The sequence below is a fragment of the Zootoca vivipara genome, chromosome 14 (genome assembly GCF_963506605.1).
Source record: "Zootoca vivipara chromosome 14, rZooViv1.1, whole genome shotgun sequence".
Classification (NCBI taxonomy): domain Eukaryota; kingdom Metazoa; phylum Chordata; class Lepidosauria; order Squamata; family Lacertidae; genus Zootoca; species Zootoca vivipara.
In genome coordinates this window covers 8519873-8545322 of record NC_083289.1, presented here as the reverse complement: position 1 = coordinate 8545322, position 25450 = coordinate 8519873, and the positions used below count along the sequence as shown (strand labels likewise).

The following is a 25450-nucleotide window of genomic DNA, read 5'->3' as shown; positions in this document are numbered from 1 at the left end:
GGTTAAACCACAGAGCCCAGGGCTTGCCGATCAGAAGGTTGGCGGTTCGAATCCCCATGACGGGGTGAGCTCCCGTTGCTCAGTCCCAGCTCCTGCCAACCTAGCAGTTCGAAAGCACATCAAAGTGCAAGTAGATAAATAGGTACCGCTCCAGCAGGAAGGTAAACGGCATTTCCGTGTGCTGCTCTGGTTCGCCAGAAGCGACTTTGTCATGCTGGCCACATGACCTAGATGCCAAAAAGGCGAGATGAGCGCTGCAACCCCAGAGTCGACTTGGGACCTAATGGACCTAATGTTTCTTAGTTTGCCTTTTCCTGGGTAGCCTGGCCATTCCTTTGAGATGGAAATCACTTTAATCCTTGAGACAATGAGAAAGTTCATTCACCCCTCTTCTCTCCTTGCAGAGAAACATTTGGTCGTTTTGGGAGAATCAAAATGGTTTTCAGGCCTGTCTTCCTGTACTGTTTGCTTGGTACATTTATGAACATTTATTATATATATGACCTCAAAATTCTTACATGTCTCCTTGCTATTTTTTGGAAATCTGCATTCATTCGGAAATCTACCCATTCTTAAGGAAATCAGCCCTGAGTGCTCATTGGAAGGACAGATCCTGAAGCTGAAGCCCCAATACTTTGGCCACCTCATGAGAAGAGAAGACTCTCTGGAAAAGACCCTGATGTTGGGAAAGATGGAGGGCACAAGGAGAAGGGAACGGCAGAGGACGAGATGGTTGGCCAGTGTTCTCTAAGCCACCAACATGAGTTTGACCAAACTGCGGGAGGCAGCGGAAGACAAGTGTCTGGCGTGCTCTGGTCCATGGGGACACCAAGAATAGGACACGACTAAACAACAAATCTTATATTTTGGAAATGTACATCCAGTTTGTTTTTTCCTTTAATTTTTTTGGGGGCTCCCAAGAGTGGGGCCCTAAGCTATTGCTTGTTTAGCTTATACGTAAAACAGGCACTGGTTGCAGTCGGAGATGGGCTGCAAATCCTCGCCCTATCCTCCCCAGGCACGTTTGCACGGCGGGCTCCCTGACTCCGCCTTGTCGCCGGGGCACCACCCGCTTCCCCTTTTGCACGATCACATGACTCGCCCGCCCCGCCCCGCTTGCATCCTCCGATCGGCTGTGTTTCCCCGGGCGAGCCAGTCCCCGTGCGCTCCGCTGGCGACCATGGCGGGGCTCCGTTGCGCGCTGCTCTCCTTGCTCTCGGCCGCCTCCGTCGCCGCTGCCGTGTGGCCGCAGCCGCAGTGGCTGATCCAGGCTGCCCAGGGCGGCTGCCGCCTCCGAGCCGGGAGCTTCCGTTTCGGCTATGCCGACTCGTCCGCCGTGGGACCCGGCTGCTCGGTGCTGGACGAGGCGTTCCGGCGCTACTGGGCGCTGCTTTTCCTTCCCGGACTCAAAGACGCAGGTCAGGGGGGCTGGGGGCTAAGAGTGATTTTCAAGGAGAAGCATCGCTCTTCTTCCATATCTGCACGCTTTGTCATCCCGGATAGGGCTTTCGGGGTTTGATTGCCGAGGGGAACTCTGTGCATGCCCAGAGACACGCCTCTTCCCCCTTTCCAAGTTGGGGAACTGAAAGCTCCGAGTCTGACCCCTGTTTGTAGAAAGCCTTGTATCCAGCAGTTTTATTTCATTTCAAAACTTAATGCGCGGCTGGATTTAACTGCCCTGTGTTGCTGTGGGTTTTATTTTTTGAAATTATTATTTGTATTACGATACACAAAGTCGTTTACAAGCTGAAGAAACAACAAAGTAAGGCAGCAGAGATCACACATGTAATAACAATGTGATCCATTATTATTTTTTAAAAAACCTTACAATAACTTTAAAATAAACAACTTATGTCAAATAAAACAATATTCAATAATCCTGATACTGTACTGTATAGTAGTAAACGGTTAACAGTGCATCTGGCAGTTAGCCAGAAGTTTAATGGATTGAGCCCAGCCAGGGATGGCTGTGGGCAAGATTCCTGCATTGTAGGGGGTTGGACTAGATGACCCTTGGGTTCCTTCCAGCTCTACAATTCTCTGATCATTGGAAAGAACCTCAAAGTGGTTTGCAAGAAGGAAAACGAGTAAAAAGCAAGGGAAAAAAAATTACAACTGTACTTTAATATTAAAACTTAAAATACTAAAACAAATTAAAATAATCTCAACTTTCTCAGCATCTGGGTAGGCTTGCCTAAACAAGGATGCTTTTAATAGGTGGTACACCCCCCCTTTCCCTCCAAGGAGCTCAAGGTGGCCTACATAGTTCTTTCCCACTCCATTTTATCCTTTTAACAGCCTTGTGAACTGGCTCCAGGTCACCCAGTAAGTTTCATGTTCAGGTGAGGATTTGAACCCTGGTTTCTGATGCTCCAACGTCTAATCCAGGGGCCGGCAAAGTTTTTGTGGCTTGGGCCAGTTCATGGTCCCGCAGATGCTGCAGTGCGCAGGAGTGTGCGTGCACACATGCACGGATGCGCAAATGCTATTTCTGGCGCTCCTTCCGGTGCGGAGGAGGTGTGCGCAGCTTCCTGCAGCCAATGGGAAGCCGGCCAGCGTTGTGGAAAGCGGTCTCCACTCTGCTCTGCGCTGGTTTAGCACGCCACACAGGAGCCGCCCGAGCGGACGGCTGGGGTCCATGGGCCGGTTAAACAACCCCCATGGGCCGCTTGTGGCCCATGGGCCTTAGGTTGCCGACCCCTGCTCTAACCACTACTCCTCAATTGTCGAGGCAAATATGGATACCGTTTTAGTGGTTTGGGAATGCAGGGCAGAGCACTGAGAAGTGAGCAAGACGGTAGTTTGGTTTTCAACTTTGTGACCAATTAGCATAGAGGGAACCAAAGAAGGAGGAAGATAATAATCATAAGAGGTTGAGTACTCATTTCCTTCTTTTCAATCAGTTCCTACTTCCTGCTAGCTGTTTAGATGCTGACACTGTTTTTTTGGTGTGTGTGGGTTTTTTTTGCAAGGTTGTATGCATTTCTTTCCAATAGTTAAAGGTTATAGTATTATTATTATTATTATTATTATTATTATTTATTAAATTTGTATACTGCCCTCCATCCACAAATCTCAGAGCGCTTCACAACATAAAATTACAATATAAAAACAAAACACATAGTAAAAACAAAAACATCAACAAATCAATAATCCCTCCTCCTCATCTCACAACACATTTTAAAGGGCATTGGCTGTCAATCAGCCAAAGGCCTGGTTGAAGAGGAATGTTTTTGCCTGGTGCCTAAAAAGTTTTAATGAATGTGGTGCCTTTCCCGCATTTCAGCTAGCTGAAAATCTTCTGTTTTTAGTGTTGAATCTATGCAGCCAGAAGGAAGCACCACGGAGTTAATTCCTGTAAAAATTATGCATAGTATTTCATTTGTACTCATTCTGATAAACTAGATATTGTGGTACGATGTGCTGCTGCTGCTGTTTGGGATGTGTGTATGTGCATTATTTTAAAATGTAGCACTACACTAATAATGCCGTTGTCAAAAATAATGCAAATAATTTTTATTTAGTTGCATTTCTAAGACCTTTTTATCTGGCCCCCAGGACCCTCTGTAGGCCATGCCCCTCCACAGTCCCTGCTTTGCACGCTGCATGCATTGTTCCTGGTGTTTGGCTCAAATGAGTCCTTGAACTCTGGTTGTAGATTGGTTGCGGTAGACTGGTTGTGTGTGTGTAGCAACTAGCCCTGGTATACAAAGGTCAATTTTATATTTATTGCCTCTGGCCCTACTAGAACATGGTTCATTATTTGCCTTCTGAACAACAACCTCAGGGCAATGTACCCTAAAGATAATGCAAAACAGTTAAAAGCACAAAAACAGCAATACAAAGCAGACATTCGTGGTAAAGACCCATGTATGCCATTGGAGAAACTTGTTGGAACAAAAATGCCTACTGTTTTTCTGGAATGTATGTAGGTAGTAGTGGACACCTGTCATATCATTTGACAATGGCACCTGCCAGAAGATCTCAGAATGTTTGAATGAGCAGCATCAAACACCACAGGCAGGAGGTTTCTTCTATTTCAGATAATAAATTGCATGGACAAGCAAAAGAAAAATGTGAATTAAAAACTCTCAAATCTGTGCCTTATACACAAATGCCATCGGGACGGAGATATAGAACTATGCAGGCAAGAACGAGCCGTCTCAGGAACAGTTTCTTCTCTAGAGCGATTTTGGCCTAAAATGGAAAGCCTGGACTTTGAAGTCATCTTATTTTACTTGTTATTTGTATTATATTTACTGTTTTTAATTAGGTTTTGTAATTTTGGATTATGCGGAATGCTTTATCTGAGTGGATGTAGCAACCGAGTAATTTCGTTGTTCCCACAAGGGGACAATGACAATGAAGATATCTTATCTTATAGTCTTTATTACCCTATTGCAATTCAATTTTATATTGTATCATCATCGGTACAATTTTGATACAGTAGTCACCATATTCTCAGCCCTAACAATATTTTTCATAATATTATAGGGGGGGGGAAATAAGTGTAATCATTGCCCAAATTCATTGACAGGTGTTTCCTGTACTAGCAGAGACGATGATTTATCTGTGTTCTTTCATTTCTGTGTTCCGCAGAGAATGCCCACTCTGAGGACTCCTGTAACAAGCTTCTTGTGACTGTCACCGAGCCAGGGTGTGATGGCTATCCTTCTCTGGACTCCTCAGAGAGCTGTAAGAGAACCAAGTGTCTTAGCACCACCTCCAGAGCTGTGTGGGCTACTGTGCTTGAGCAACTGTGCTCAAGAGCTGCTTCAGTGCAGCTGGAAAGTATTGCAAGCAGGCATTGGTGGCGCTGTGGCCTGAACCACTGAGCCTCTTGCGCTTGCTGATCAGAAGGTCGGTGGTTCAAATCCACGCAATGGGATGAGCTTACGTTGTTCTGTCCCAGCTCCTGCCAACCTAGCAGTTCAAAAGTACGCCAGTGTAAGTAGATAAATAGGTACCACTGTGGCAGGAAGGTAAACGGCATTTCTGTGCTCTTTGGTTTCCGTTACGGTGTTCCGTTGCGCCAGAAGCAGCTTAGTCCTGCTGTCTGTGACCAAATGCCAGCTCCCTCAGCCTGAAAGCGAGATGAGCGCCGCAACCCCATAGTTGCCTTTGACTGGACTTAACCGTCCAGGGGCCCTTTACCTTTACCTTTTGCAACAGGCATCCGTCACTGAATGCTGAGTTAGGGTACGTTTGTTTATTTCAGAGACTGCCCTCTGTACTGTAGGAAGAATAAGAACAGGGGAGGTCAAACTGAGACCCTCCAGATATGATTGAATTTTTCATCTCCTCATTGCTGGCCTCTGGCCATGCGGGTTGGGGTGAATAGGAGCTGAAGTGCCAAACACCTCAAGGGCACCAAGTTGGGGAAGACTGGCCAAATTGATGGGAGTGAACTTTTGTTGCTGCTTCTGTTCAACATTTGGAAGTCAGGAATCTTTTCTAGGCTGCTGTAAATCACAGTATAGATCCCTTATTTGCCTTCTACTGACCCCTGCTATATATAAACCTAGAAGAGCGGACTCATTATCTATCCCAGGTTCCCCATATACTGGCATAATTCTGAGAGAGGCTACATTTTAAGAAGTCCTAACAACTCTCTTGCTTGATGCTCTTTCAGATAAGCTGACCGTTTCAGATGAGCAGATGCTTCTGACAGCACATACTGTATGGGGAGCTCTCAGAGGTAAGGCAACTGAGCTTTCCCACAGTTCCTCTGTAAGCAGAAGGTCCGTAGCTCAGTGGCCGAGCATCTGCTTTGCATGCTGCAGGTCACAGGTTCAATCTCCGGCTTCTGCAGGTAGAGAGAAAGACGCCCTGCTTGAAATCCTGGGGCAGCACTCCCAGCCGGCTGAGCTAGATGGGCAAATGGTTTGACCCAGTAGAAGACAACTTTCTATGCTCCCATGTTTTGTTTTTAAACCATGCACATTTAAGTTGATCTTGCCTTGTTTCCACAGGGCTGGAGACCTTCAGCCAACTTGCCTGGAGAGACGATGATGGGGCGGTGAGTGAATATGGATCTTCCGTGGTTGGTGATATTGATGTAATGCATCTGGTTGGCCACGGTGAAAACGTGATGGGCCATTGGCCTGATCCAGCCTCTCCTTTCACTGCCCTGTAATCACAGAACATCTGAATTACAGGATATTCTTCCCCCACCTCTACCCACAACGAGGCTCAGCAGGGCCAGCTGAAAAAATGGATGCAGAGGCTAAGTTCAAGAATGCCCAGTTCCTGAGTCAAATGGGTTGCATTTCACTGCCACCATGCCAGCTGTTGTCCTTTCCCACAGGCAAAGGGATTTGAGATGGCAGGGCAGAGGAAGTAGCTGCTAACTTGTGCTTTTGGGGTGTTTGAAATAATCCAGCAAATACAGTTATGCTTCAGACGTGCCAACCTGGAGTAGTTGCCCCATACCAGTCAGAAGGCCCATGCTCAGATGTGATGAGAGATGTGAACCAACAACACTGGGTGGGGGTGGGAGCAAGCATCAGGTTGGGGAAGGCTGTGGTAGTAAAAACCGGTCTGGGCCGTGGGGAAGCTCTTTGCCGTCAAAGGGTTTCGGAGACTCTCCTGACTGTCGTTCATCTTCTCCCCTGCACAGCTCCGCATAAACAAGACAGATGTAGTTGACTTTCCCCGCTTTCCTCACCGAGGTCTGCTGCTTGATACGTCACGCCATTACCTGCCTCTGAGAGCAATTCTGGAGACACTGGTATGTGAAGTTGGCTTGGGGCAACAGGCTTTCCTCAGGGATCTCGTTCCCCCTTAGTGTTGCTAGTCTTTCTGGAAAACACACGAGTCTGGTTCAGGTTATCATCTGAATCAGTGTAGAAACTCTGGTCCTCCAGATTTTTCTGGTCTATTGTTGACATTTATTAGTAATAATCAGAGAACCCCTTTTGGACTTTTTTTAATGTAAAAAAGGGAAAGGAATAAACCTATTTGAGTTGGAAGATTGGGGAAATTCTAGGGGGATGATGCGAGTTGTAGTCCAACAACAGCTGGAGACCCAAGCTAGGGAAACACTGCTAAAGAACCTAACCAAAGTTGCTCCTGAAACGGGCCAAGATCTACTTGCCATGATCTCTGCAGGCCTAATATAGCGCAACAGGGTCCTGCAACTCCGTAGTAATCCCAGTTTTAGCCTGAAGAATGAGAAGGGGCTAAAACTGGGAGGAAATGCACGTGGACTGGAATGACCCCAGCATGGCAGGAAGTGGATCTGCTTTAAAAAACAGCGAAGAACCCTACCACCTCTTTTAGAAATCTGTTTCTGATTGCTGTGCCTATTGACTCCACCCTCGCCCACAGGCCCTACTGCATTTATACACGTTGTGACTGGCAGCAGATTGTCTTGCCATGTAGCACTCAGCGCCAGAGGAAAAGGCCTAGGATGTTCCTTTTGTGCAATGTTTAGGTTTAAGTGCATCCAGAGGTTTATGTATGGTAATAAAACATAAAAATGAAGGGAGGGGGGATTAACAAACAAAACAGAGCACCTGAGAAAGCCTGGGCAAAAGAAAGCATTTTTGCTTGGTCATGAAAAGAAAATGCAGGCTTTGCCAGGCAAACTTGCCTGCGAAGGGAATTCCAGTGACAGGGTGCCACAACGGAAAAGGCTCTGGCTTTAGCTGCCTGCTTCTCTTTGGAAGACTTGTGAGACTGGATAAAGCATAAGGTGGAGCCTCTGAAGCCCCTTTGAATAGTCTTAGTAATTATAATAATTTATATACTGTATGAATGTAGACCATGTTGGAGTAGAAAGGTGATTTCTGGCACGGTTTAGTGCAGGGATGGGAAACCTGTCGACTTCCAGATTTGAGTGAACTCCCAGCTGCCATTGGTCCTTGCCAGCATGCCCTTTCGTCAGGGGTGATGGGTACTTTGGTCCATCACCATCTGGAGGGCTCCAGGTTCTCCCCATCCCTAGACTTGTGGGTGGGGAAGACGTCCATTGACAAACAGCACCTAGGGTACATCTCAGTTTTTGGACCCCAGTTTTTGGACCTCTACAGGGCTGCTTCTTGAGAAAGCCAGCCAGCCAGCTGTTGCTAATACATCCCTCGGGACTGTGTGTGCTGCTCTCCAATTCCCTAGGATGCCATGGCCTATAACAAATTCAACGTGTTCCACTGGCACATTGTGGACGACCCATCCTTTCCGTATGAGAGCGTGTCATTCCCAGATCTCAGCCAAAAGGTAAGTCAGCACAAGGAGTTTTCCAAGGAATCCCTCGAGGACATGGCAAGGGAGAACTTTGCACATGATCTCCCTCCCCCTTGCTTTTCTTTAGGAAATTATTGGGAATACAGTGTTTGTGTTGGAACCGAATGCTTGTGCCCTTCTGGAAAACTGCAGCACTCATCTGAAGTGTATTTCCTATCTTGTCTGGTCTTGTTTGCTCATTGGGAAACTGCCTTTCTGGGGGTGGGGCCAAGGATTGACTTGGTCAAGCATGTGTTGAGTGACGCTATCTTAGCAGGAGACCCATGGGCGAGCTCCCTGGACCTGCTCCTCCTTTTTTTTTTTTTTTAAAAAAAGACAATTTATTAAATTTTCCAATTAAACACATTTAAACAAAAACAAAACAAACAACCACAAAAACAACTAAACATAATAAACACAGAATTTTTCTTCTAAGCATCTTATCAATCATTACAGTTTTCTTTGCTCTGCCGAGCTTTGACTTCCCTCCCTCCCCCCAATTGGTTTTCTTGTCCATTTCTGTCTCGCAGTTTCTTTATTCCTTATCTAAAGTCAATTCGTAGGATTTATTTCAGTCCTGCAAGTGTCTTTAAACTTCTACAGTTCTTCTCCATATAGTCCACAAATTTACTCCAATCCTTTTGTAACTTTGACTCTCCCTGGTTTCGGATCCTGCTAGTCAGTCTTGCTAATTCCACATAGTCCATCATTTTTGTCTGCCACTCTTCAATCGTCGGTAATGACCTGCTCCTCCTCTTATAGAAGCATGGGATCCTAGCTGGAAGGGACCCTGAGGGCCATGGAGTCCCAACAACATGCAGTGCAGGAATCTCATCCAAAGCATCCATGACAGATTGCCATCCAACCTCTGCTTAAAAACCGCTAATGAAGGAGAGTCCACAACTTCCTGAGGGAGACCGTTCCACTGTCAAACAGTTCTTATTGTCACCCCATAGAAACAGGCTTGTCCACCTGCCTTTTACCCGGACCTGCTAAATCATGGTGGCAATCAGGAGAAGTGGGAGATGCCGCTGTCTCCTTGCTTATTGGCTCTCTGCCTGACAAGCAAAGCAGGTGGTAGGCAAAAGACCCTTGGACGGTTAAGTCCAGTCAAAGGTGACTATGGGGTCATCTCGCTTTCAGGCCAAGGGAGCCGGCGTTTGTCCACAGACAGCTTTCTGGGTCATGTGGTCAGCATGACTAAACCGCTTATGGCGCAACGGGACACCGTGACGGAAACCAGAGCGCGCGGAAACACCGTTTACCTTCCCGCCGGAGTGGTACCTATTTATCTACTTGCACTTTGACGTGCTTTCGAACTGCTAGGTTGGCAGGAGCTGGGACAGAGCAACGGGAGCTCACCCTGTCGCGGGGATTTGAACCGCCGACCTTCCGATTGGCAAGCCCAGGAGGCTCAGTGGTTTAACCCACAGCGCCACCGGCGTTCCTTTTTTTAAAGCAGGTGGTAGCAATGAGGAAGACGAGCAGCTAGAACAGCTGGTGAAAATAGCAGTGAAAGTACAGACTCCTAGAAGGAGAGTGTCTTTCCCAAAGAGTCTCCAAAGCCTGGAGTTAGCGCTATGCATGTCTTTCTGCTAGGCTGAAGGCCCCATCTGCACTAGACATTTATAGTGGTATCATACCACTTTAAACAGTACTGTTCCCCCCCCCCCCGGAATAATGGGAACTGTAGTTTTTCCAGGATCCAGAGAATTGTTGGGAGACTCACATTATCTTCACAGAGCTACAGTTCCCAAAGTTCCCTGGGAAAGAGGGATTGATTGCTAAACCACTCTAGGAATTGTAGCTCGGGAAGGGGATTAGTGGGGTCTCCTAAGAACTCTTGGCACACTTAACAAACTACATGTCCCAGGATCCTTTGGGGGAAGCCATGACTGTTTAAAGTTGCATGATACTGCTTTAAATGTATGGTGCAGATGGAGACTAGGTGAGGATTTTGAATAATCCACTTCTCTTAAGGGCTCCAGCCTAGACACAATTTTAACAAGACTTGTAGGGCAGTAAGATGTTGTGACTTTGTGCCTTTCCAGGGAGCCTTCCACCCTACCACCCATGTGTACACTGCCAGAGATGTGAAGACCGTGATTGAGTATGCCCGTCTGCGTGGGATCAGGGTGATTTCCGAATTTGACACTCCTGGCCACACTCTCTCGTGGGGTCCAGGTAAGGGCTGGGGCCTGCAGCGACCAGCTGAATGGCGTACTTAGTGGTTCTTGGAGCCAATGTATATTCTGAGTTAGGATTGGAACACAAATGAAAACCACCTGGCTGAAAGAGGTGTGTTAGATGTGTAGCTCTTTGAGGCAGGTGCTTATATGACTCAGGGTCTAAATCAGGCATCCCCAGACTTCGGCCCTCCAGATGTTTTGGACTACAATTCCCATCTTCCCCGACCACTGGTCCTGTTAGCTAGGAATCATGGGAATTGTAGGCCAAAACATCTGTAGCCAAAACATCTGGAGGGCCGCAGTTTGGGGATGCCTGGTCTAAATGTTCAGCAGTTAAAAGGCAAGCTGCTGAGTGGGATGATGGTCCCTCCAAGGTGCCTTGATTTGTGTGTTTCATGCGTACTTGGGAAGCAGGAAGAACTTTCTTCCATAATGCTAGAATGCTTGAATGTAGGGATAGGAAACCTGTGATGCCCCACATGCTGGGCTCTTAATGCCCCCCAGCCTCGTGCAGCGTGGCCAGTGGTCAGGTCTGATGGGAGCTGCATATCATTGTGGTTTGACCCACTTGTTCGTCATGTAGAGCAGGGCTAAGGGATATATTTTGGCTTTATAGATCAGCTCCTAGTCTCCCAGGCCAGATTTGAAAGTTGGGCCAGGCCACTCACCTGTTGATCACCTGATGACACAACAAAGCCCTGAAGTCGGGACTTCGGAGCAGCGCTCAGAACTTCCGGAAAGCCCAGTGTGGCTTCAGCTTTGCCACCTGCCAGCTGATGGGCAGTAGAGCTGCCGCCCGCTTTCCCTTGCCAATGCACAACCAAGAGTGCACTTTAAGGCTCCAGATCGAACACTGGCAATCTCACATAAGCATCAGGTGTGAAACGGGATGGGCATGGTTTGGGGAAAACAGCCCCGTGGGTCAAATTTGAACCCCTGGAGGGGCCAGGTTTAGCCTGCAGACCAGAGATTCCCCACCCCTGCAGTAGAACATTGAATGTTTTAGGCTCCCATTCCTGGGACCATGCCCCATTGAATTCAATAGGGCTTCCTCCTGAGTATCATCAAAACAGAGAATCATAGAGTTGGAAGGGACCCCAAGGATCATCTAGTCCAACCCTCTGCAATGTAGGAATATGCAGCTGGCCCATACAGGGATCAAACCCCCAACCAACTGAGCTAACTGGCAGGTATATAGATTCAGGTAGGTAGCCGTGTTGGTCTGACACAGTCGAAATAAATTAAAAAATTGTCCTGTAGCACCTTCGAGACCAACTAAGTTTGTTCTGGGTATAAGCTTTCGTGTGCATGCACGCTTCTTCAGATATATAGACATGGTTAGGATTGGGCCGTTAGTGAATTGTAACTTTCTGCATGCTATTCTTAGCTTTACAAGTCCATTGGGTCCCTTTTGGCAAAGGGGACCAGTGCGTCATCTTCTAGGGCCACTCATTCAGAGCTTGCTTTTTTCTTTCGTTCACTGCTTGTGTGTTTAAGCCGACTCTCCCCACCCCAACCCCAACTCCACCCCTGCCTTTGTTTGTATTTTTCATCTTAGGCATGCCAGGCTTGTTGACTCCCTGCTATGTGGGCCCAAATCCTTCCGGAAGCTATGGGCCAGTCAACCCCATCCTCAATACAACTTACCAGTTCATGGCCAAGTTTTTTGCCGAAGTCAGTTCTGTGTTTCCAGACTTCTACGTTCACTTGGGAGGAGATGAGGTTGACTTCTCATGCTGGCAAGTCTTGATTTCTTGGAGGGATCTGGAGTGGGAGTGACAGGGAGGTGGGGGAAGGAGAGAAGCTGGCTAGTTTCAGGGACCTGTGTCTTCTGGGATAATAGTTTTGTTGTACATTGTAGTGGTGCTGTTACGGCTACTCTTGAGTAAAGACGCCCGAGTCCGCTCTGTCTTTAAGAGTTTTATTGTGCATGGTATTTACAGTGCAGAGATGGCAGAAAACATGACCGCTCAGCCACTCGCAGAATCCGGGAGTGGATGTTTCCAGTTGCGTGACCAGCATAAGAGTTTGGGCACCCCGAATCACCTCCTCCTGACCTTACGTTTAGTGGTGCGCTTTAATTTGGGCGCCGGAAGGGGCTGCCTGTTCCCCTCCACCTCTTGGTCAAGGCGGTGCAAGGGCTCTCCAACATCACTGAGCCCCGACACCTCCGTCCCGCTAACTTCCTGATTCCCCTCACCTGACCCGCTGCTGCTGCTGCTGCTGCTGCTCTCGCTGGGCAAAGTGCTGGTCAGCAGGAGTGGGGGGATGTTCCCTGTAGGAACATAGGTGCCAACTCCCAGATTGAAAAATCCAGGATCGGCAGCAGCGCGGCACCGGAAGTCGCGCCGCAGCCATTTTGGAACTGGGCAGAGCAGCACCGGAAGTTGCTTCTATGCATGCTCTGCCCATTTCCAAAATGGCCACAGGGCCAGAAATCGTTTCTGCGCATGTCTAGAGATTCCAGACATGCGCAGAAGGAGCCTCCCCGGGCTGGTAAGAATCCGGGGGATTTACGGGGTTTTTTAAAATCCGGACTGCCAGCGGGAAACGGCTGGATAAACGGGGGTTTCCCGGGGAATACGGGAGACTTGGCAGCTATGTGTAGGAAGGTCCCCTGACATACATGTACAGCTTTCTTGCTGTGAACCATAAGTGTTTCTTCTCCCCCCCTCCTCTCTCTCTCTCTCTCTCTCTCTCTCTCTCTCTCTCTCTCTCTCTCTCTCTCTCTCTCACACACACACACACACACACACACACACACACACACACAGTTTTCTTGGAAGATGTTGTGAGTCTTTCAAAAATTCCTCCACCCATCATCAGAATTGCTGAAACCCTGTTTGGTCCTCCCTTTCTCTGGTGACCAGGAGGGCATGCTCTGCCCATTGTTTTCAGGTTTCTTCCTGTCATCTGGAGTGGCTAGAATCATAGAAATATATACTGTAGTTGGCAGGGACCCCCAAGGGTCATCTAGTCCAACCCCCTCCAATGCAGGAATCTCAACAAAAGCATCCATGACAGATGGCCACCCAACCTCTGTTTGGAAACCTCCAAGAAAGGAGAGTCCGCAACCTCCCAAGAGAGTATGTTCCACTGTTAAACAGCTCTTACTGTCAGAAAGTTCTTCCTGGTGTTTAGTCAGAAACGCCTTTCTTATAACTTGAAGCTATTGGTTCGGGTCCTACCCTCCGGGGCAAATCATGCTTGCTTAAAAAAAAAATCAAAAGGGATTCTGCTAAAAGAAAAAGAAAGGGAGGATTCTACTTTGTATACTGCAGTTCATTGTGATTATGTAGAAAATCACCTGATGTGTGCAGGATGGGAAGCCCGTTCTTGTTTTTATTTTTGTTGACCCTCGGAGAATGCCATCATTCAGAGTCTTTGGTGGGTGCTACCTGTTCCGTGGTTCTAATCTGGCTCCTCTCCTTCCCACGCAGGAGGTCTAATCCAGAGGTCCAGGCATTTATGCAGAAGATGGGGTTTGGCGAAGACTACACCAAGCTGGAGTCATTCTACATCCAGAGGTAAGGACCTTTGCTCCAAGTTGCTCAGGGGCTTTCACAGAGCAGGAGCTGTAGGGAGTACTGCCAGATGTTGGAAGATCACCCCAGTCTTCCAGGTGATCCTTCTTGTACAGGTGCATGGCTTGTAACAAAGGCCCTGCCTAGTTTCCTCTGCTTTCGGCCTCCCGAGGGAAACATAAAATAAAAAAAACACTTGCAGAGATTATCAAAACTCTGATCTCCCAACACCTCTCCAGATCTCAAGATATTTAGCACAGGGAAAGTCCTTTTTGGTTTTGCCCCTTTCTTGAACTGTTTGGAGAACTGATCCAAGTTAGGCTGCAATTCTATACATACTTATGTGGGAGTAAGCCCCACTGAAATCAGTGGGACCTACTTCTGAGTAGCTAGGACTGGCGAGTAGCACTTGAGCCTCTTCTTTCTCCCTCCCCCAGTTGCTTTGGCCTTTGGCACAGTCCCTGCAATGTAACCCCCAAGTAAGCTGTGGGCTTACTGTATAGTTCTCCACTTCGTTCAAATAAGAAACTATGGTTACCACTTTTAGAACAAACCATGGTTTGAAGTTTATAGCCTGACATGTTCCAAAGCTGGCGATTACAGTTTTTCAGTTGGACCAGGTGAGCAACTTATTAATTAATTGCAGCTTGTGCAAAGGTGCTCTGTGGACTCATTCATATCTTGGTTTATTAAGCTAAGATATGATTATCCAAGCTAGCTTTTTGAGTTGGGAGTGCAAATGAAGGAACACGGGAAGGTGCCTTATCCCCGGGTCAGACCATTGGTCCATCTAGCTCAGTACAGTCTTACACTGACTACCTGCAGAAGCTGAGGATGGAAGCTGGGGCCTTCTGCATGCAAAGCAGATGCTCTAGACACTGAGCTATGGCCCTTCCAGGTACTTTGCATGGAATATAGGCAAAGTAGGAATAAATGGGAAGGATGGGAAATGCCTCCTTTTTTTCAATAGTTCTTCTCGTTACTCCAGGCTGCTGGATATAGTCTCTTCCTACAACAAAGGCTACGTGGTATGGCAGGAGGTTTTTGATAACGGAGTGAAGGTGAGAATGCCTCTAGGTGAAATTCCAGCTGATGTGTCCTATTCACAACTCCACCCCCCCCCCGGGCAATATATAGATCTGCTTCTTGCATGGTGCAGCGGAAATCCTTCCCCTCTCTCTTCCCCCGCCCTGCTCCTCCCTTCTCTTTTATGCAGACAGCTGGGCAAATGTCGTGGTAGCAAGATCTGGTAGCGGAGCAATTGCATGTAGGAGGAATGTTTGCGTACTGTGGATCCCTCTGCCCCTCTCCCCACCAAATGCTGCTGAGCAAGAGTGTCGTTGAATTTGCAACCTTCCCATATATTCCTGCTCAAGGCAAAGTACCTGGAAGGGCCGTAGCTCAGTGGTAGAGCATCTGATTTGCACGGAGAAAGTCCCAGGTTTTATCCTCAGCATCTTCAGGTGGGGAAGGGTGTAGCTTGGAGGGGCGTGTGGCCTGGGGAGGGTGCCAAGGGCAAGGTAGAGGGGCCTGGAGGGCTGCATTTGACCCCTGGATCAGAGGTTACTTATTCCTGGGCTGGGTCAAGGTCGCAATTACAATTCTGAGAAGCCAGAATAAGAGCCATTTCCCCATTGGCACATCTCCACCATGGTAGCACCAAGCCTGGGCTTCTGGCTGGACTGCTGTATCAAAGCATACATAGGGATGAATGTGTCTTTCATCACCTACAAGTCTCATCTTGGCCCTGCTGCCTGGGACCAATGGGATTCGAGAGCCCATCCACACCTAGAGGGGCACAGATTCCTTAACTCCGGGCCTGCATGAGTTGGCAGTGTGGTTAAGAGCAGTAGACTCCTAATCTGAGGAACCGGGTTCGCGTCCCCGCTCCTCCACATGCAGCTGCTGGGTGACCTTGGGCTAGTCACACTTCTCTGAAGTCTCTCAGCCTCACTCACCTCACAGAGTGTCTGTTGTGGGGGAGGAAGGGAAAGGAGATTGTTAGCCGCTTTGAGACTCCTTCGGGTAGTGATAAAGCGGGATATCAAATCCAAACTCCTCCTCCTCTTCTTCTTCTTCTTGGCAGTCACCAGAGCTGAGAAAATATCACAAAAAAGTGTGCTTGATCTCATGCGCTGTTTGGTTCTTTCTAGCTGCTACTTGTCTGCTGTGCTGCTTCTCTCCCTCCCCTCTCCCAAAGCCGCTTTGCTGACCCACCTTTAGTTCTGTTTAAGCACTAAGCTGTTCTGCTCTTGCTCTAAAGAGGAATAGGTTGCCACTGTCCCATTCAGGCTGTTCCCGTATTACAGGATTGCCTGGCTTTTGGAACATTGAGCTTTGCATGTAGCCTGTGTGTGTTTGGTCCCTTTGGCTCACCTTCTTCTTGTTTTGTGTTCTCATTTTGTATTTTTCTGTGGTGAGCTGCCCTGGGATCTCTGGATGAAGGACAGTATACAAATATTAATATTAGGAATATTAGTACAATGGTACCTCGACATCTGAATGACTTGACTTCTGAAGGTTTCGACTTACGAAGTCGAAAACCCCGGAAGTCTTTTCGCCACGCGCTTCACGCGTGTGCAGAATGGGCGCTTCGACAACCGAAGATTTAACTTACGAAGAGCGCCGCGGAATGGATCGTCTTCGTAAGTCGAGGTACCACTGTAATAATAATGATTCATATATCTGAGCCAATCAATGCATGCATATCAATCACATGGTACATCCGATTAAGCACATGCTACACATCTGACGTGGGTGGCGCTGTGGTCTAAACCACTGAGCTTAGGGGCTTGCCGATCAGAAGGTCGGCGGTTTGAATCCCCACGACGGGGTGAGCTCCCGTTGTTCGGTCCCAGCTCCTGCCCACCTAGCAGTTTGAAAGCACGAAGTGCAAGTAGATAAATAGGTACCGCTCCGGTGGGAAGGTAAACGGCATTTCCGTGCACTGCTCCGGTTCGCCAGAAGTGGCTTTGTCATGCTGGACACATGACCTGGAAGCTGTACGCTGGCTCCCTCGGCCAACCCTAGAGTTGTCCATGACTGGACCTAACGGTCAGGGGTACCTTTACCTTTACACATCTGATGAATGGTGTTCCTGGGGTGTGTGAGAGGGGTGGGGTGGGGTTTTAGTCAGGATCACGGTGGTGGTTATCCCCTCTGGTTTCCTTATCCCCCCCTAATTTATTACTATTACCAATTTAATTTGTGCATTGCTTCCCATGGAACATGTCAAAGTGATTTACGATACAATAAAAACATATATAAAACACACGCAAAATTAAAAAAATTGTCCAGTAGCACCTATAAGTTTGTTCTGCTATAAGCTTTCGTGCGCATGCACACTTCTTCAGATACGGGTGGACTTGCATTTCATGCGGCTCAATGTGGTGCCTTCCATGATTCTAGGTTCAGGCAGGTAGCCGGGTTGGTCTGACGCAGTCGAAATTAAAAAAAAGCCCAGTAGCACCTTATAGACCAACTAAGTTTGTTCTGGTGTCAGCTTTCGTGTGCGTGCACACTTCTTCAGATACCAGATATATAAAATATATATAAATATATCAGATACATAAAACAGTTGCAGATATAAAATGCGGTTGAAACCATTGCATATAAAAAACAATAACAAAGAAAGCAATTCTGGGGGTTGGAACAACAGCAGCACCTACCGTACTTATAAATTCAGTTCAAGTCCAGTGCAGATACCAGCTGGGATAAAGATCTCCATTTAGAGTGGACACTTCTTCAGATACCAGATATATAAAATATATATAAATATAGCAGATATATTAAACAGTTGCAGATCTAAAAAGCGGTTGAAACCATTGCATATAAAAAACAATAACAAAGAAAACAACTCTGGGGGTTGGAACAACAGCAGCACCTACCGTACTTATAAATTCAGCTCAAGTCCAGTGCAGATACCAGCTGGGATAAAGATCTCCATTTAGAGTGGACACTTCTTCAGATACCAGATATATAAAATATATATAAATATAGCAGATATATTAAACAGTTGCAGATCTAAAAAGCGGTTGAAACCATTGCATATAAAAAACAATAACAAAGAAAACAACTCTGGGGGTTGGAACAACAGCAGCACCTACCGTACTTATAAATTCAGTTCAAGTCCAGTGCAGATACCAGCTGGGATAAAGATCTCCATTTAGAGTGGCTGTAATTCACTGTTGCGGCTTCCCATGATTCCACAGCCGCCCTGCTGTCCTAACTGAACGCATGGCCCTTCCCTGGTCTCTGGTCTCTGACGTGCTTCCCTCCCTGCTCCTCTTTTGGGCAGGTGAAGCCTGATACCCTAATACACGTGTGGAGAGAAAACGCAGGGACATACCAAGCAGAGATGGCGCGCGTCACCAAAGCCGGCTACCGGGCTCTTCTCTCTGCCCCCTGGTATCTTAACCACATCTCTTATGGACAGGATTGGATGGCGGTTCACCAGGTGGAGCCATTGGCATTTGAAGGTACGTTCTTGGTGTTGGCTTTCCTGCCCTTCCTGCCATCTTGGGTACTGTGAGGCAGAGAGCCTTGTTGGCACAGAACTGGGGCAGGGCCTTCTTGGTGGTGGCTCCCCATTTGTGGAAAGTATTCTGGTTCCCCCAGGCAATTGAAATTAATGGCTGTGAGAGTATGTGACTGTTTTAAAATGTTGTTACAGTTTTTGATGTTATTGTTTTAAATACATTTCCTCCCACCTCCCACCTGCATTGCATTGTTTTCAGATTGCTTGCTGCCTTGGACTCGTTTGGGAGGAAGGATGGGATAACAAATCCTTATTTCCTGATGAATAGCCTTTGGGCTATAATGTAACTTAAATAGAAAATTATCTTTAGAAATAGTTTTCTTCCAAAAGCATTTTATTTTCAAAATCCAATTTACTGTAAATTAAGAAAAATCTGATTTAAATAAAAAATAATCTGATTTTTAAAAAATCCGTTTTAAATAAAATATATATTATTTTTATTAAAAAAAACATTGATTTTTATCCACCCTGCAATCCAAGCAGCAAGGCTGAGAACTGAAAAGTTCCTTTTACGCCAGATCTGCTTGGGGTTACCAATTTCCCCTGAGGTCTCACAAGAGCATCCCCATCTTTGCCTGTGTATAGCTGAAACCAAACAAGTGAGCGCACAGGAGATGTAGCCTGTGCTTCCTCCCTCCCACCCACCCAAAGCTACTACGTTTATTCTAGCAGCAATGGGAAGATTAATAACCGTTTGTGGTTCACTTGCTTTCAATGTTGAGTGTAGCCAGCGTCGCTTATCCCCTGTCCTTGCGTACCTGCTGTAACGATAAAGCCGTGTAATAATAGCCTTGCAATAATTGGTTGAAGAATACATCTTGTTGGCAGGCAGCCCGGAACAGAAGAAGCTGGTGATTGGAGGAGAGGCCTGCATGTGGGGTGAATTTGTGGATGTGACAAACTTAACCCCAAGACTCTGGTAAGATCAGCGGTCACTAAACCAGGCCACACCTTGTCTTGTAGGGGCACGTTTTCTGATCGAGGCCCTCCTTGAGCTCATTTGCCTGGCTGGAATGTGTCCTTGACGCCTTTGGCTTCCCAGGAGGAGAGAGGGGCGGCCAGGTCTGCTGATGATACTAAATTGGGTTCAGGGTTGTTAAAATACAAAAAAAGAGAGGTTGCGATGAGATGCAAAAGGACCTCTCCAAACACGTTTGGGCGTTAAAATGGCAAATTCAATGTAAACAAGTGTAATTCAGTGTAAACAACTGTAAAAATCAATTTGGGGCCAGTGATCTTAACCTCAGGCCTAGGGGGCCATATCTGTCTAGCCCAGGCTTCAGCAAAAATTTTGTGGCTTGGGCCGGCTCACGGTCCCACAGATGCCGCGGTGGGCTGGAGTGTGTGTGTATGCACGCACACGCAAACGCTATTTTTGGCGCTCCTTCCAGTGCGGAGGAGGCATACGCAGCTTTCCATTGGCTGCAGGAGCTTCCTGCAGCCAATGGGAAGCTGGCCAGCGTCATGGAAGGCTGTCCCCGTGGTTTAGCGCGGCGCAAGGGAGCCGACCGAGCGGGCAGCGGGGGTCCATGGGCCGGTTAAATGACGCCCATGGGCCGCTTGTGGCCCATGGGCCTTAGGTTACCGATCCCTGGTCTAGCCCTCTGAACTCTCCTCAGGCTTCGCACCCCAAGAGTTCTTGCCTGGCTGGAATATGTCCTTGGACTCCAATAATGCTTTTCATTTGCTTGATGGGATGGAGACTAGAGAGGTATGTGTAGAAACTAGCCTCCTGAGCGCAGGCAAAATGTGCACATGCTGCTTTGCCTGCTTTTGCCTCTGGCTCTGCCTGCCTCTGGCATGTGGGGCCCAGAAGATTTCCCAGAATGCATCCCCCAGACTGAAAAGGCACCTGATGTAAAACGACCTCCCTGCACCACTAGACACCAACTACATGGAACCAAAACAAACCTGTCCTAAGGAGTGGGCAGGTCCCAAGTATTTCGCCACGGCCCCATAATTTCTGCACAGGCAGGTAATGGTCTGTCCAACAACAAACCATATTTTTCTGTGTATTAGACGAGGGTTTTTTTGTTTAAAAATCATGTTAAAAATCTTGGCTCATCTCATACACAGGTAGTGCTGAGGAGGGATGTGTGATTGGCTGCAGCCGCGAGTCACAGATTCTCAGCGGCGATAGGGCGGCTGATTGGTGGTTGTGGCAAGGGTTGTTGGCAATTGGCTGCAGCTGCGACAATTGGGCAGCCCCGGCGATGCATGCGATTGTCTGTGTCCATGTGGTGGGTGAGCGATTTTCGGCAATCCCCCCCTTAAAAAGTTCCACAGCTCTGGCCAATTCCCCCTTAAAAAAAGCTCAACGAATCTCGGCAACCTCTCCCCCATTTTCTTCATTTTGAGACCCCAAAAATAGGGGGCGTCTTATACACGGGGGCGTGCTATACACAGAAAAATATGGTAAGTCTCCTGCTGCCCTGCCCACATGTCTAGGCCTTTGCAATTAATTCCCTGTGAATGATTTTTTTTTTCATTTGCTTTTAATATGTGTAGAGGAGATGCTGCTCTTGCCATTATATCTGGTCTGCCTATTTCGATTTCTATTTTCTGGATTGTGGTGGCCTTTAGCTTTAAGGCTTCAATGCCATGATTGCAATGGAGATGGCTGCCTCCATCCTGCTACCAGATCCATTGTTGTGTTCGCCGGATTGCTTTCTGTTCTGGACACGGAATGAATAAGCAAATAGTGACAATTTCTGCTCCTGTTTCCGTTTTGGTCAGAATTCTCACGTTCCAAGCATGCGTGCCATTCCTTAAGCTTAACCCAGGAGCCCCTCGCCAGGTTTCAGGGCTTACTCATAATCTGTGACTTATTTTCACCAGCCCTGTCATAGTTTCTGACGTGAGGGCTGTGCTGTTTTATTTCCTCAAGGCCTAGAGCTGGGGCTGTAGCAGAGAGACTCTGGAGCAATGCGACGGTCCGAGACCTTCAGGATGCGTATAGGAGGCTGGGAGACTTCCGGTGCACCCTCCTCAGGTAACACTCTCTGCTGAGCCCTCTGGGAAACTTTGTTTGTACCCGTGGCTCTCAAGAACGGACGTGCAGCGTGACCGTCACATGTAGCCATGAAGAGTGAAAAGGACAGGACATACCTGTGAACTGTATCTGGATATACAAAGGCCTTTGCGCTTGATGCCCTGAGATTTCCACGCACCTCAGGCAACAATCCTGTACGCTGGGATGGGGAACTGGATCTGGCCGTCTGTCAATCACCGGCTGTGACACCAGACGACCTGGTTTGGTCCCTGCACTGTTTGAAATCAAACCAGTACATTGCAAGCCTTAGCAACCAGCTGATTGTCAACGCTTGCAGAGCATAGATCAGTGGGGCCAGCAAACCTGCTTTTGGCCAAGCCCCACCAGTAACGGCCTTGCTCCTTGTATTTTATGTCAGGTGCAGGGCAGGTGGGCATGGCTTGGCCGATAAGGTTGATGCGGTCTTGCGCGCCAGATAGTGAGACCGGGGAAGCCTTGTTAAGCTGCTGTCCACGCTTGGCTGGGAATCATAGAATTACAGAGTTGGAAGGGACCCTGATTTTCCTCTAGTCCAGGGGTCGGCAACCTAAAGCCCATGGGCCACAAGCGGCCCACGGGGGTCATTTAACCGGCCCACGGGCCGCCCCCAAACTGAGCCGCCTGCTCGGCGAGTCCCCGTGCGCTGCGCTAAACTGGCACCGCGCGGCGCGGGGACTCGCTTCCACGTCACCGGAAATTGCGTCGGTGCAGACACCAGAAATCGCAGGCGCGTGCACGTGATCCGGCCCATGAAGGGATCTCTGCTGGACTGAACTAATCCAACCCCCTGCAATGCAGGAATATGTAGCTGTCCCTTATGGGGATTGAATCCACAACCTTGGTGTTATTAGCCTTACCTTCCAAGTCCCGGACTGCAGAATCTGGTACCAGCAGCCATGTGACACCGGAAGTTGCGTCGACGTAACTTCCGGTGTCGCTTTGCCCTCCTATGGGCACCAAAAATGGCCGCCGCCGGCTTCAAAAGTCGCTTGTACGCATGTCAGGAAGTGCGCTGATGCAACTTCCGGTGTCGCCGGAAGTTGAGCCTATGCACTTCCAGACATGCGTAGATGCGACTTTTGAAGCCGGCGGCGGCCATTTTTGGTGCCCATAGAAGGGCAAATCGGAAAGAAAAAAAATGGCCAGCAGGAGAAAAGAACAGAAAAACGGGAGACGAAGTGATACAGGGGACCACTGGGAAAAGGTAAGTAAAAACAGGGGTTTCCCGGGGAAAACGGGGTACTTGGCAGCTATGGTTATTATCACCATGCTCTAACCAACTGAGCTACAATTTTGTCTATCTTTTATTGCTCCAGTCTCTAGAAAACCAAGGGTGGGAAGGACTGGGGCTCCTCAGATGTTGTTGGACTCCTGTTCCTATCAGCTCCTGACCAGAATAGCCAATGACCAGGGAAGATGGGATCAGGAGTCCAGCCACAGCTGCTCTAAAATAACAGAAGCCGTTCCTTGGTACATTGAGATCTCCTTTTAGCAACCGAGAGCTGCTTGAGTTAGAGGGGGGAAGTTATTATTATTTTATTATTTATACCCCGCCCATCTGGCTGGGTTTCCCCCGACACACTGGGCGGCTTCCAACAAGTACCAAAATACAATAAAATATCACAGATTAAAAACTTCCCTAAACAGGGCTGCCTTTAGGTGTTTTCTAAATGTCAGGTAGTTGTTTATCTCCTTGACCTCCAATGGGAGGGCGTTCCACAGGGCGGGCGCCACTACTGAGAAGGCCCTCTGCCTGGTTCCCTGTAGCTTTGCTTCTCGCAGTGAGGGAACCGCCAGAAGGCCCTCGGCGCTGGATCTCAGTGTCCGGGCTGAACAATGGGGGTGGAGACGCTCCTTCAGGTATACTGGATGCTCCTTCAGTTATAGGTTGGACTAGATGATCCTCATGGTCCCTTTCAGCTTTACAGTTCTGTGATTCAGTGACTCACCGGAATCCAAGTAAGGCATGTGTTCCAGCACATGTTCTCAGAATCCCTTGGTCTCTCTGTGGATTGACAGATGGTTTCGAAGAAGCACAAGGGGTGTCTTCAGAATGCTGTTAGTATGCAGTATGCTGATGTGCGTTTTTATTTCTTTTGCACACTGTTGATTGCATTTGTCTTTTGAATGTTTTTCAATCTCTTTTGATGCTTATGGATCATAAAAAAAAATGGGGGGGGGGGTAAACTGCTTAGAAGCTATATGTAAATATTGTGAAATGAAAAAAACAAAAGCACATCTTCATTGAGCATATTTAATTTTTGTTTTGTTTGTAAAGCAGTGTGACCTTCCATTGATAAGCTTTTTCTTCTTCTTTGTTGCAGACGAGGAATACGGGCAGAGCCACTGTTTACAGGATACTGTGACTATGAATACAATGCCTCTTGACCTCTACACCCTTGTCCTGTTCTCTGCCATATCAGTATGACCACCCACATGGAGAGGGTAGCACTGATTTAGTACTATTTTCAATAAAAAAAAATCAATAATTCGTCAAAGGGAAATCAAACTACTATTGATCTTGGGTCTTAACAAAAAAGCCACACCATTTAAAATAAGAATGATAATAAAAATCCGTTAAACAAGTTATATTTGAAGTTGTATGGTATTTTTTTATGTTATATTGTATGTTATTATTTTTATATTATTGTTTCTTTAGTGTGTTTGCGAATGTATTTTAATTTGAATTCTAATCAAGTTGATTTCAATATTAAAAGAAAATCAGTTAAACAGACCTAGAGGTCTACTGCAGAGTTTCCCAACCTTGTTCCTCCAGCTGTTTTCGGACTACAATTCCCATCATTCCTGACCACTGGTCTTGCTAGCTAGGGATGATGGGAGTTGTAGTCCCAAAACATCTGGAGGCACAAGGTTGGGAAACACTGGTCTACTGGACTCTATGTATATTATGTTTGCATGTTGGGGGAGGGGGGTCTGAACACTCTCCACCAACCCCCACCCCAAACAAATCTCCCTTCCCAAGAATGATGGCAGAGGCAAGGATGGCCCACGGGATATCTGCCCAAGCCCCCGACAAAAAATAATTCTAGAGCTGTCACATCACCAAGAGAGCACCCTTACCCTTACACCAGCCACTGAGTCCCCCTACAGCTCTTTCTACTTTTTCCAGGGCCTAAAAAACACTGTTATACTCTGGGTTTCTGGCTACGTCACGAGTCAATGGTGGTTGCTCCTCGCTGCCCTCCGTGGGCAAAAATCCTGGCAGTGTTCCCCAGTGGCGTCTGGGGAGCTCACTGCACCCCACTGTGTTGCTCAAGCCCATGCCTGCCAACTTGAAAGGCAGAACGGGTGAGACCTGGGAGTGTGTTCCTGCCATGGACGAGTCTCCGTCTCTAGCATGATTTGTGGTTGGCTCCTCCATAATTCGGACAATTGGCATTAATCAAGAGGTGCTCCTGGATGGACATATGCTAATAGGCTGCAATCAGTCAGCTGTCGAAAGGACGGGGCTTGGCTCTTTGAAGGTATCTGAATGTTTTCTTTGAAGCTTGAGAATCCTTACAACAGCTGGGAAAGGAAGGGGGAGGACAAGGTGCTTTGTGCTTTCATATGGTTTTCAAATGGTCTCTCTTCTTGTCCTCCCCTGCAAAAATGAAAGATGTGTATAGCCACATTTATGTCATTCTGCCTGTCACTGTGGAAAAGAAGGGAGAGGCTTTAGATTTATGCTCAGCAAGGAATTTAACAATGTTTTGTTATGCCCTCCTCCCTCGACCAAGGTTGAATGGACTTTATTTAAAATTATATTTGGATTGAACTAGGAGTGTGATGGAGCAAAGCAGAGCAAGGAGAATGAATGGCTGCCGAATAAATCCAGCAAGAGGATGAATTTGAGAAAATTCTGTTCATAACTGTGTGCCGAGGAAGAACTCCAGAGCGGAATTTTAATGGCGGAGACTGGACATGTTTCTCTGGGAGTTATTTA

The 25450-nt window shown here is 47.5% G+C and overlaps 1 protein-coding gene across 1 annotated transcript; it reads left to right on the top strand.

The window, feature by feature from the left end:
- Positions 1 to 1108: 1108 nt before the first annotated feature.
- HEXA (hexosaminidase subunit alpha) lies at positions 1109 to 24086 on the top strand. Its single transcript, XM_035118040.2, has 14 exons — positions 1109 to 1418; positions 4600 to 4695; positions 5633 to 5698; positions 5973 to 6019; positions 6620 to 6730; positions 8116 to 8217; positions 10275 to 10407; positions 11971 to 12151; positions 13853 to 13939; positions 14925 to 14997; positions 18234 to 18414; positions 19302 to 19392; positions 21361 to 21465; positions 23829 to 24086. The coding sequence occupies exons 1-14, from the start codon at positions 1181 to 1183 to the stop codon at positions 23890 to 23892; spliced, it is 1575 nt and encodes a 524-aa protein (XP_034973931.2). The 5' UTR covers positions 1109 to 1180; the 3' UTR covers positions 23893 to 24086.
- Positions 24087 to 25450: the final 1364 nt, after the last annotated feature.